This window comes from Lepidochelys kempii, chromosome 1 (assembly GCF_965140265.1).
Source record: "Lepidochelys kempii isolate rLepKem1 chromosome 1, rLepKem1.hap2, whole genome shotgun sequence".
NCBI classification, from domain to species: domain Eukaryota; kingdom Metazoa; phylum Chordata; order Testudines; family Cheloniidae; genus Lepidochelys; species Lepidochelys kempii.
This window is the reverse complement of record NC_133256.1, coordinates 308,755,843-308,767,986: the sequence shown is the minus strand read 5'-3', so window position 1 is coordinate 308,767,986 and position 12,144 is coordinate 308,755,843. Positions and strand designations below refer to the sequence as shown.

At 43.4% G+C, this 12,144-nt stretch overlaps 1 protein-coding gene across 23 annotated transcripts in view; it reads left to right on the top strand.

Moving 5' to 3' along the window:
• Positions 1–12,144, top strand: part of CADPS2 (calcium dependent secretion activator 2) — a 585,486-nt gene that overhangs the window by 301,172 nt on the left and 272,170 nt on the right. For all 23 annotated transcript variants that reach the window (XM_073328224.1, XM_073328216.1, XM_073328226.1 and 20 more), the window contains one exon: positions 3,175–3,286. In XM_073328224.1, coding sequence (XP_073184325.1) covers positions 3,175–3,286 — 112 coding nt within the window. The remainder of the gene's footprint in view (positions 1–3,174; positions 3,287–12,144) is intronic.

Sequence of the window (12,144 nt, the reverse complement as noted above, 5' to 3'; positions counted from 1 at the left end):
ATATTTTCTGTCTTATCATCTATCCCTTTCTTAATGATTCCCAACATTCTGTTAGCTTTTTTGACTGCCGCTGCACATTTGAGTGGATGTTTTCAGAGAACTATCCACAGTGACTCCAAGATCTATTTCTTGAGTGGTAACAGCTAATTTAGACCCCATCATTTTATATGTATAGTTGGGATTATATTTTTCCAGTGTGCATTACTTTGCATTTATCAACATTGAATTTCATCTGTCATTTTGTTGCCCAGTCACTCAGTTTTGTCGGACCCCTTTGTAACTCTTCACAGTCTGGGACTTAACTGTCTTGAATAGTTTTGTATCATCTGCAGATTTTGCCACCTCACTGTTTACCCCTTTTTCCAGATCATTTATGAATACGTTGAATAGTTCTGGTCCGAGTATAGACCCCTGGGGGATACCACTATTTATCTCTCTTCATTCTGAAAACTAACCATTTATTCCTACTCTTTGTTTCTTATCTTTTAACCAGTTACTGATTCATGAGAGGACCTTACCTCTTATCCCATGACAGCTCACTTTGCTTAAGAGCCTTTGGTGAGGGACCTTGTCAGAGAGTTTCTGAAAATCTAAGTACACTATATGCATTGGATCCCACTTGTCCACATGCTTGTTGACCCCCTCAAAGAATTCTAGTAGATTGCTGAAGCATGATTTCCTATTACAAAAACCACGTTGACTCTTCCCCAGCAAATCAAGCAGGGACTCCAAGCAGGGTCCCAGAATGTTCTGCAGCTTCTCCAGTGGCAAAGCTTCCTTGGGGACCAGTTTGAAAAAAAGAGTCAGTTTATCAGCCTGATCTGGCACTTGCTGGCTCCCCTCTATTGCTGTACTGGATTCAGGGATTAGAAGTCTGCCATCCTGGCTCGGTGCTAGTACCGGTTTTACAATGGCGCCAATGGGCCTGTAGGGCCGGGTCCACACTCAGAAGGGTCCGCTTGGCCTCTTTCCCTCCCCCCCGAGGCTCCGCCTGCTGCTCGCTCCTCTCTGCCCTCTCCCCCCATGCAAGCAATAGGTGGGGTCTTGGGGGGAAGAAGTTGACTTGGGGTGGGGTCTGAGGGCAGAGTGTGGGTGGGGCCTCGGGGGGAAGAGATTGGGTCGGGTCTTGGGGTGGGTGGAGCGGGGGGCCCACAAAACAATCATCCAGCCCTGCTCGGCACAGTACACAGCACCCAGTCAAACTCCTTGTCAAATGGGCAGGATGATAGGGAGTTCCTAGAAGAGTGGTTTTCATCCCTGGCTTTACGGTAGTCTGTGTTGAGCTGCTTAATCTGCTTCCTGCACCACTGACCCCGTGAATCCCCAACACTGCGAGCTTCTTTGCTGTTAGCTGATATGCGTGGTTATTCCTGGAACTCTTGCTAAAATCATACTGTTTACTCACCTTGCACCAGAGATTCATCAGTATCTGCCTGCAGCACACTTGCAAACGACCTCTTCATGTCAGGGGCCATTGCAAATGCAGGAGGAGGTTCACTGTGCTTGCAGCTCAGTGTCCTGAACAAAAGGGAAGGGTTAAATGCTGAGCAGCTGTACTTGAACCAGAGAGTTACTTCAGTTTCCTGGGAGTTGATTGGCCAGTCTTGGGATAGAAAGGACACAGGATACTGTCCCATGGGATTATGGGATAGAATTGGCAGATTCTCAGGAGCTGAATCTGGAGGGTCCGGGTCCGAGCTGCATCCACACTGCAAAACAATGGAGTTTAGGCCCAAATCCCCGTGGTGTCTGGGCTTTGAATCCTCCACCGTTGTGGTCCTGGGCCTGAATCAGATAGAATTGTGGGTAGACAGAAGGTGGGCTTGGACTTGAGCCTGAGTCTGAGCTTGAGTTTATATTGCAGTGTAAACATACCCTCAGTTGCTGGTGAAACAGAAATATGTAGCATGTATCCAAAGTGACACAGATTCCCCTAGATCTCTATAAGGTGCTCACTCTATAGAGCATTATCTTCTCTCCAGAAGTCAGCTTAGTCACAAACCCTCATCTTGCTAAGTGCTGCTCCATTCTCTCTCTTTTTCACAGAGACAAAATAGTTCAATGTAAGGTCCACAGGCTCTGTGGCCTCGAGGAGGAATAAATGCTCCCCACATCTCCCAAGCTCTCCCTCTAGATCCATAAAACACACCACAGTGGTCCAAACACTATCCTAATAGAGGGCATCCCTAGTTAAGTAAAGCTGAAATAGCACTGCACTGTATCCCAAGTGATAGAGGGATTGGGACCCAGCCCTCACAGCAGACACATTCCTTGGTCCTGTGTCAATCAGGGCTCTTTGTAACTCCGGTATTTATAACCTTGCCCCCAATCCTTGTTCTCTGATTGGTCCACTCTGAGAGGATGACTAGAATGTGACGTGCCAAGTGCGTTGCCCAAAATAAAAACTTTATGTACAGCCTCAGAAACAACTACTGATCATGTCTAGTACCTGCCACACCCTGTTCTGGAAGTTTCTGTATCCTTCTAAGTGAGTTGCCCTGCTGTTATCTCTTCAGGTATGCAAATACATGGCATATCCAGCTAATATCCATGCCTCCTCCCCACTGTTTCGCTACCTCTTTCCTGGCGAAACAAAGTCAAATGCTGCAGTATAAACCACCTGGGTTACACAAACACTCAGACAAGTGCTTAACTTTAAACAAGTGAATAGTTTCAAAGTTAATCCCATGTATAAGTCTTCGCAGGATTGGGGCCCAATTTTACAATTGGGTGAATAACTTGAGAAATCAATTTAATTTTTACATGCCCAAGAGATTATATTAAACCTAATAATTTCAGTATATTTCAATAGAAGAATAAATGTGATCTTCTGCTTTGTTATACATAAGTCTGTCCACAAGCTTGATACTGCATTCTCCCAATAGGATATTGTTGCAATGCTTTGATTATGCCATCTGTCAAATTGTGATTTTAATTAAAAAATCATGTACAAAACCCACGTTCCATCACAAAGGAAGCCCAATTTTCAGTGTAGTCTTGGTAGCCAAATACAGCTGAAAATGTACAAAATGTTTTTTGCCTAAATATATAGTTCCACTATTTAAAAACTAGGCCCAAAGAGTAAAGTAACATGTATTCTATAGAACATTGCAAAGCTATTGTCCTAAAGCTTTAAAAAATAAAACCTAAATTCTGTTACTTTATTTATTACAGATGGGGAACTCAAGGGGACTTCACTACTACTCACCCTCGGCCTGTTGTCAAAGTAAAACTCTTTACAGAAAGCACTGGGGTCCTAGCCCTTGAAGATAAAGAATTAGGAAGGGTGAGTTTCGTTGCATTTACAAAATTAGAATACCGACGAAGCGCGTTGTGCAAACAAAGCTATAAGGTGTTCATTATAGCAGACCACCTGCTCCGCTATGGTTAAGGCTGATGCTTGCTTTCTGTTTAAAGGTGGGCTTTCTAAGTGCTCCCAAATCCATATTCTGACACAGATTGTCTCGAAATTTGCTGTGTCTCATGAGTTTCTGCATACTATTAGTGCTCCAAATTTAGGGTCATTTGAACAAGTGGTTTCCAAAATACAGGCCCCCCACCCCCCCAAAAAAATACCACAGCATTTTACAACATTTTTTGAAAACATTGATCCTCCCCGAACTAATTTCAGTTGCTCGGGATTTCTCTCAGCTAGGGCATGGCACTGATTGCCTCTTTGGGGCAGCAATACTGAAAAAGTTATTAAGAGTAAAGTTTGTAACTCTAGGTGGGTGGGTGCCAAAGTGATGTACCTAAAAGAGTGAAATGCACTATGTGCCTTTACAGAAGACTAGGGCTCTGTTGAAGCAAGACAGTTTCCAGACAATCTGTTGTCACACCAACTGGATGGCACAAATGACTATACTGCACTCATTGAACCTGAACTGCACCCATGAACTGGGATTTTGAGCCCTGCTATTTAGTTTTCAGAAAATGTGTTGTGCATGTTCCTTGTTCTTTGCCTGCCAGGGGCAGATATAGCCTCCCAATTCAATGAGTGAACTGACCTCTCCCGCTCAAATTCCATGCAGGAGCACCATTTCAGGTTTCAGTAGGGAGGCAACTTTCAGCAGGGGCCCAGGGACTTCTTAGACCCCTGGAGGTATGTCCATATGCAATAAAACATCTGTGGCTGGCCTCTGTCAGCTGACTCGGACTCTGGCTGCAGGGCTGTAAAATTGCAGTGTAGACATTCGGGCTTGGGCTGGAACCCGGGCTCTGGGATCCTTCCCCCTGATGGGGTCCCAAAGCCTGGGCTCTAACCCTAGCCCGAACTTCTACACTGCAGTTTTATAGCCCTGCAGCCTGAGCCTGAGTCAGCTGACACAAGCCAGTTGTGGGTGTTCTGTTGCAGTGTAAAGATACTCTGAAGCTCTTGGATTTTTTTAAAATGGCAGAGAACATTCTTATGCAAGAAATAACTTGGACAATCTTCTCCTTCAATTTTACACTTTGAGGCACGGATCTAAAATATACAGGGAAAAGAGAAGGAGGAGGGAGGAGTAATCTAGAAGACCCTGCACTTGGAACAACTTGGACCAAATGTGGGATACTTGAGAGGTTTGTCTTTGTCCCCACCCCACCTTTATGGGTGGCCCTGCCTGTATGAGTGCACATCCATGGACCCTAGCTAGAGCCACAGGATACATGATCATCATAAACTATTTTTCCAATTTCTGTGAGACAGACTGTTTACCAGATACAGGATCCAGAACATTCATAGGAAGATGAAAACACACTTTGCATGGTATAAGATACCAAATATCGTGTTCCAATAATGGACCACAGTTTGTTTCAGGACAGCTGTGGAAGTTCAATAAGGCCTGAGATTTTGATCACATATCATCACCAGGGTATCTTCAGAGAAACAGCAAAGTAGAATCAGCAGTAAAACTGCCAAGAAACTAATGACAAAAGCAAAAACTGCAGATGCTGCCCCATGCATAGCATAACAAGATCACAGGAATACTCCCTCGCAAGACCTAAATTCTAGTGCAGCCCAAAGGTTGATGAGCCGGAGAATGAAGACACTCTGACTGACAAGTGGGAAATCGTTAGAGCGTGGGTACTCAGGAGATGGGTGAATTATGGACAAACCAGCAAAAAAGACAAGTGTTTTATGACAATAGAGGTGCGAGAGATCTGCTATGTCTGGAGCTGGGTAACAAAGTGCACATGCAATCATTAACAAAAATGGGCCCATTCAAGTTTTAGCAAAAAGCTATAGTGGTTCAACCAGGAAACAAAAGATAATATCAAGTGCAAATGGACAATAGAGAGATAGTGAGGTGAAATCTTAGGCACTTCAGGAAAACAAAAGACAGTATGGACAACACAAGTCTTAGCATTCTAAAGCAGGAGAATCCTGAGCAGAGTCACTAGAAGTAGGTATACATATGTCAAGGGCATACGAGAGGAAATACAGGAGGAAGAAGGTATTTCAACAGAGGCTTCGGCAACACCAAACCTAGAGACAGTGGTTGACCAGACTGGTGGAAGACTGCATCAGGGAGGCACCAGTGAACCTAACTGTACTAGAGGAAAGTAGATTGTTAAAAGATCGGCTCATCTGAGGGATTTGGTGTGATGAGCTTCTTATACAGGTGCATAGCCAGACGAATTGATAAGATGTTGAACACAGTAACCGCAAGGATGGACAGTATCTGAAAGGTGTATGTTATTGTTGGGATGTTAGTTTTCTTTGAAAGAGAATGGATGTAACAATATGAAGGTTCTAGCATCATACTTCCAGGCATCATACTTTTTCCGTGGGGCAGCTGCTTGGAAGGGACACCTCCTGGTGAACTGTCTATGAAGCCAAGAGGCTGAAGAAACCATGTTATAAGTAGTTACAATAAAGCTGGGGTTTGTTGATTATCCTGGTCTTAGTGCAAGATCTTATATGGCAGATGATCCAGACACAACAAAGCATAAAACAGGAGCAGTGAGGGAGAATGGGGTGGGCTTAGGAACAGTACAGAGAGCGTGAGATTTGGAAGGATGAACGGAGGAGAGTTAGTGGTCGGAGGAGAGGGGAGGAATAGGGAGAAAGGGGTTTGGGGCTGCAGTGAAGGGAGAGAGATACATGGGATGGGTGATGGGGAAGCGATTAAAGGGAGGAGAGAGGGGTTGTGGTCTTGGGTCAGGTGAAGGGGGTAAGGATTAGTGGGAGGGGGAATGGGTGGCAGAGGAAGTGGGGGGGATTGTGGTGGGGGGATCTGTCAGTCCCATATTCTCTCCTCCAGTTAAGCTGCAGCACCCTCCCCTTCTCTCCTTGTCCTGGCTTGGCCACATATTGGTGGTAGGTTCACCATATTCACAGCCCCATCTCCCAAGGCCACATGTGGGTGTCAGAGAGGGGTGCACCTTGCACAAAGAGGAGTGGGGAGAATGGGGCAACAACAGCTCCCATCCTCTGGGAGTGCAGCCAGGATTGGGGGCCCTGCCCCTCTGGAAGGGTCTGAGCCCATCTCCCCAACACCCCACTGAGTACAACTGAGCAGTTCACACACCTCAGAGCTATTGTTTCAGGCTGTATCCATTTCCATAGAGTGTTGTCATTTAGCTAAGAACATCTAATTGAGATGAATGGGCCCATTCATGTCTCTCTGAGCATCCTACACTGCAGATGAATGCATACAGCCTTTTCTAGACCCAGATTTGGGGCAGGAACTCTGCATCTCCACTCATTTGCCCCTTCCTGTCTTCAGCTGGAAAATGCATTGCTCATGGGCCCAACCTCCCCCTTGTTTCTCCATGCTTACCAGGGGCCTTGAGTGGTAAGGAGGAGGGTGGAGCTAGTGTATGTGTGGGGAGTGGACATGTGAAGGGGGCTTGGAATAGCAGCAGTGAGGAGGGTGGGCTCAGAGAAATGGGCATGGTGGAGGACTTGGCGTGGGAGAGAGCTTGGGGAATATGAGGGATCCGAGCAGTGAGGGGGAATGTGTCAGGGGGAGTGTTGAAATAGTGCAGGGAACACTGAGTTGTTGGAAAGGTGGGGGTCAAAGCTGGGCAGTGGGGGATGTTGGGGAGGCTTTATCAGTCCCCAGTGTCTCCATGCTAAACCTTGCATTGTTATTGCATCTGGTTCCCAGATTTTCAGCCTGTGGGTCCCATGTCAGTGCCTGCCTCTCTGTGGGGAGGACAGTTGAGGTGGGTCACTGGGCTGTTCTAGACAGATAGACTAGAAACAAGGAGATGATGCAGTGAGTGAATGGACCAACGTGCAGCCATTGCATTCTGTGGCTGGGGTAATCATTGCCAAGAAACCAGAGACAGTGGAGCAGGACTGCTGGTCTGCAGCACATGAGGGTGCTAAGAAATTATTTACAAAAAAACAAGAAAAGTAAATGCTCTAACAGTTCATTAATGCAAAAAGAAAAGGAATACTTGTGGCACCTTAGAGACTTGAAGAATTGCCACTTTTAGGTCTGTAATCGAGTGACCAAAGAGATTGAAGTGTTCTCCGACTGGTTTTTGAATGTTGTAATTCTTGACGTCTGATTTTTGTCCATTTATTTTTTTATGTAGAGACTATCCAGGTGGACCAATGTACATGGCAGTGGGGCATTGCTGGCACATGATGGCATATATCATATTGGTAGATGTGCAGGTGAACAAGCCTCTGCTATTGTGGCTGATGTGATTAGGCCCTATGATGGTGTCCCCTGAATAGATATGTGGACACAGTTGGCAACGGGCTTTGTTGCAAGGATAGGTTCCTGGGTTAGTGTTTTTATTGTGTGATGTGTGGTTGCTGGTGAGTATTTGCTTCAGGGGGCTGTCTGTAAGCAAGGACTGGCCTGTCTCCCAAAATCTGTGAGACTGATGGGTCGTCCTTCAGGATAGGTTGTAGATCCTTGATGATGCGTTGGAGAGGTTTTAGTTGGGGGCTGAAGGTGATGGCTAGTGGCATTCTGTTATTTTCTTTGTTGGGCCTGTCCTGTAGTAGGTGACTTCTGGGTACTCTTCAGGCTCTGTCAGTCTGTTTCTTCACTTCAGCAGGTGGGTATTGTAGTTGTAAGAACTCTTGATAGAGATCTTGTAGGTGTTTGTCTCTGTCTGAGGGGTTGGAGCAAATGCAGTTGTATCATAGAGCTTGGCTGTAGACAATGGATTGTGTGGGGTGGTCTGGATGAAAGCTGGAGGCATGTAGATAAGTATAGTGGTCAGTAGGTTTCCCGTATAGGGTGGTGTTTATGTGACCATCGCTTATTAGCACTGTAGTGTCCAGGAAGTGGATCTCTTGTGTGGACCAGTCCAGGCTGAGGTTGATGGTGGGATGGAAATTGTTGAAATCATGGTGGAGTTCCTCAAGGGCTTCTTTTCCATGAGTCCAGATGATGAAGATGTCATCAGTGTAGCGCAAGTAAAGTAGGGGCATTAGGGGACGAGAGCTGAGGAAGCGTTGTTCTGAGTCAGCCATAAAAATGTTGGCATACTGTGGGGCCATGCGGGTACCGATAGCTAGCTTGTTTGATTCAATTGAGGATCAGCTCCTTTATAACATCACAGCGCTAAGATATATTTATAGTGAAAACAATATTAAATTTATTTTCAAAGGCTAAGATTAAGAGAGAGTGAGTAAGGATAATAATGGAACAGAAATGGTTACATATAAAACAAAAGGAAACAGGCTTCCTAAGTCTAAATTTAATTTTAACAGGCCAAACCCTTGTCTAAAGTAGTTTATCTCCCCTAAAGCAATCTCTGTATCTCCAACCAACATGGCTGAAATCCCTCTTTCATGAAAGCAAAAAGTGCTGTCCTTGTTGCTTCCTTAGTGAAGGATAAAGAAGTGTACTTTTGCCTGCTTCTTATATCCCCCCAGGTTCGTTGTTTTGTCTCCAGGGTCAGGATGTCCTCTCATGGTTTGTTCCCTGATGTGCTGACTTCATTGACTTCACATCCTCATGTTGTGACTTCTTATGCAAATGGCGCTTCCGTTGGGTTGGCTTACAATGCTTAAGTTATGGGAACCAAGGCAAAAGGTGAATAAGAAGTTGGGCCCTGCTGGTTGGAAGAGCAATTAGAGTTTCTTACAAAGATTTAATCATATAATTTGTGGTTGTTATAGTAGTTGTGTCAATGGATGCTATCGTACTAGAAAAAATAAATCTTGCTGAAATCAAAAGTCATTGCTGTCACCCTGAAGAGTAATTCAGTTATTCTGAATGACAAATTGCCCAGTGAAATATTGTTTTTCACTGACTAACAAGTGCTATTTTTGTTTTCTCACTGTGCAGAACTACGTTATGGTTGAGTCATCCATTTTATTATCCATGAAATATCATTACAGACGCTGTAGGTTAAAGGTTCAAATTTTGGAACCTGAATTTAGGCAGTTGACTCCTATAAAGATCATTGGGAGTTGCATGAATAAATCCTTCACAGGAAAATGTGAATACTTCCTTCGAAAATGTGTCCTCCTTACACAGAGTAGTCATCTCTTTGTATATCAGTAGCTAAAGTACATACATCCAATTATGGTTTTGGTTTTGCATCCTTGCCTATCCTGGCTAATAGCCATTGAGGGACATATCCTCCATGAACTTACCTAGTTCTTTTATGAACCCTGTTAGACTTGGCCTTCACAACATCCTCTGGCAAAAAGTTCCAGAGGTTGACTGTGCGTTGTGTGAGGAAATACTTCCTTTTGTTTGTTTTAAACTTGCTGCCTATTAATTTCATTGGGTGACCCCTAATTCTTGTGTTATGAGAAGGAGTAAATAACACTTCTTTATTTACTCTGTCCATACCAGTCATGATTTTATTGACCTCTATCATATCCCCCCTTAGTCATCTCTTTTCCAAACTGAAAAATCCCAATCCTATTAATCTCTCTCCATCTGGAAGCCTTTCCATATCCCTAATAATTTTTGTTGCCCTTTTCTATATCTTTTCTAATTCCTATATCTCTTTTTTGAGATTATATGGCAACTCCTTGTTACGACATAAAAAGGATAATGCTAAGCCTATTTAAAGAATATTTTTTCTTACAGTTACATTTAACATACATCTTTCAGACAGTTCTGAAGTAAGATTACCTGAGAAAAATGGTGAACTATAGCAAATGAAGAGAGCCATTTATTGTACAAGTTCAGTGACAATATTCCATTTGAAAAAAATGGGATTAAAATTGTATATTTGTATTAAACCATTTGCAGCTCTTCAAGCCAAGAATGGAACAAAATTAATAAAATGTGCTTCCAATAATCTGGTCAAGTATGATAAATCTTATATTTGTCACCTGCTTCCTGTTATATAAGGTGATATAATTTCAGTAAGATCATCTTTTCAAGACCAAATTCAGTACTTGCTCACGTCTCAGTCAGGCAAAAATCTGTTGAGATGTTGGACTGAAATATTAAAATATAAAAAGTTCCTGTCATGTTTCAGATATGATTTTTTTTTCCTTTGTGGGGAGAGATCATGTAAAGTTAAAGGGGAAAAAGGAAAGAAATATCAATTCAAGAATAGAAAAATAAACAAACAACCAAATGTCTTGCCACTCTAAAGACACACATATAGCCTTCATTTAAACATGCATGTCTCACAGTTATCACCTTTTTCACTGTGACGCTGCCTGGAGTACCCAGGCCTTAGAGGCACCTCACCACTACCCGCCTTTAGCATCAAGCAGTCTTATCTTTGCTTGCTGTAGCTCAGCTCCATGAAACCAGCAGCCTCTGGCAATATAAGCACGGACTTCCTGGTTTTCTCAGACCTCAGTGTCTCTATTCAGGTTAACGATAGGCACACACCAACCCCTGAGTCCTTGGAGTGCTCTTTGCAGTTCGCAGCCCTTAACCACTGGATACTCTCAGAAATTACCAGGTTTGCTGTCCCTCAGGGGACAGTATACATACTAGCTTGTTTGATTCAATTGAGGATCAACTCCTTTATAACATAACAGCACTGAGATATATTTATAGTGACAACAATCATAAATTTATTGTCAAAGGCTAAGATTAAGAGAGAGTGAGTAAGGATAATAATGGAACAGAAATGGTTACATATAAAACAAAAGGAAACAGGCTTCCTAAGTCTAAATTTAATTTTAACAGGCCAAACCCTTGTCTAAAGTAGTTTATCTCCCCTAAAGCAATCTCTGTATCTCCAACCAACATGGCTGAAATCCCTCTTTCATGAAAGCAAAAAGTGCTGTCCTTGTTGCTTCCTTAGTGAAGGATAAAGAAGTGTACTTTTGCCTGCTTCTTATATCCCCCCAGATTCGTTGTTTTGTCTCCAGGGTCAGGATGTCCTCTCATGGTTTGTTCCCTGATGTGCTGACTTCATTGACTTCACATGATGAGCATACACATTTACTCAGTCCTTCCTACCAGAGATCCTGTGCTACTTTTTTTTTGTTCCATGCTTTGTCTATGAAGATGTTCAAACGTAATAATTCAAAGTGACAGCCATTGTGCTTGTTTCACACACATGTGAATACAATGTGGGAGCAGCAGGTGGTGTTTGATTAGATTTTTTTGAATATAAAGATAATTTAGTCTTGTTGCACTGATTATTCAATTAAGAGTGAAGAACTCTTGTCTTTTGAGCTGCTTGTCACATCCAAAGGCAGCCAGTAATAATTAGCTTTATAGCTATGCTTTTCATTAATACTGTTATTCTGTATTTGTTTTAAAGATCTCTTTCTGGGCAGGTACCCACACAATTTTCTAGTTTCTGAATGTTGACAACAGCAGGCACATAATTTATATGCTGTGATGTGTTGAAACAGCCTCCGAAAAAAGAAGTAGATTTTAAAACAGATTCCACACTTTGAATATGCTAAATTATGGTTCTCCGTTGTGGTAATGTGCTTCTCTATCAGGTGCTGAAATACTTGTTTTTTCCTTCCCAGCCTTCGTCTCAGTTTTTCTGTCTTTTCCAAGTCTTGGAGTACAGGTCCCATCCCCAGCACTCATTACAAGTGCAGTTCCACAGGTTTTTCCCTCATGCTCAGAAGCAGAGGTTTCCTGAGCAGCTCTGTCTGAGTCTCCTTTCTTCAGAAATGTTTAGCATTTGTCTTTCACTAGAGACACCAATCCTTTGGGGAGCATGTGTAGGAAGGCTGGAATGCCCCTAGCTTAATGGTAGCTCTCCAGCCACTTCAGCAGTTGTATAGGGCTCAGGTGGCAG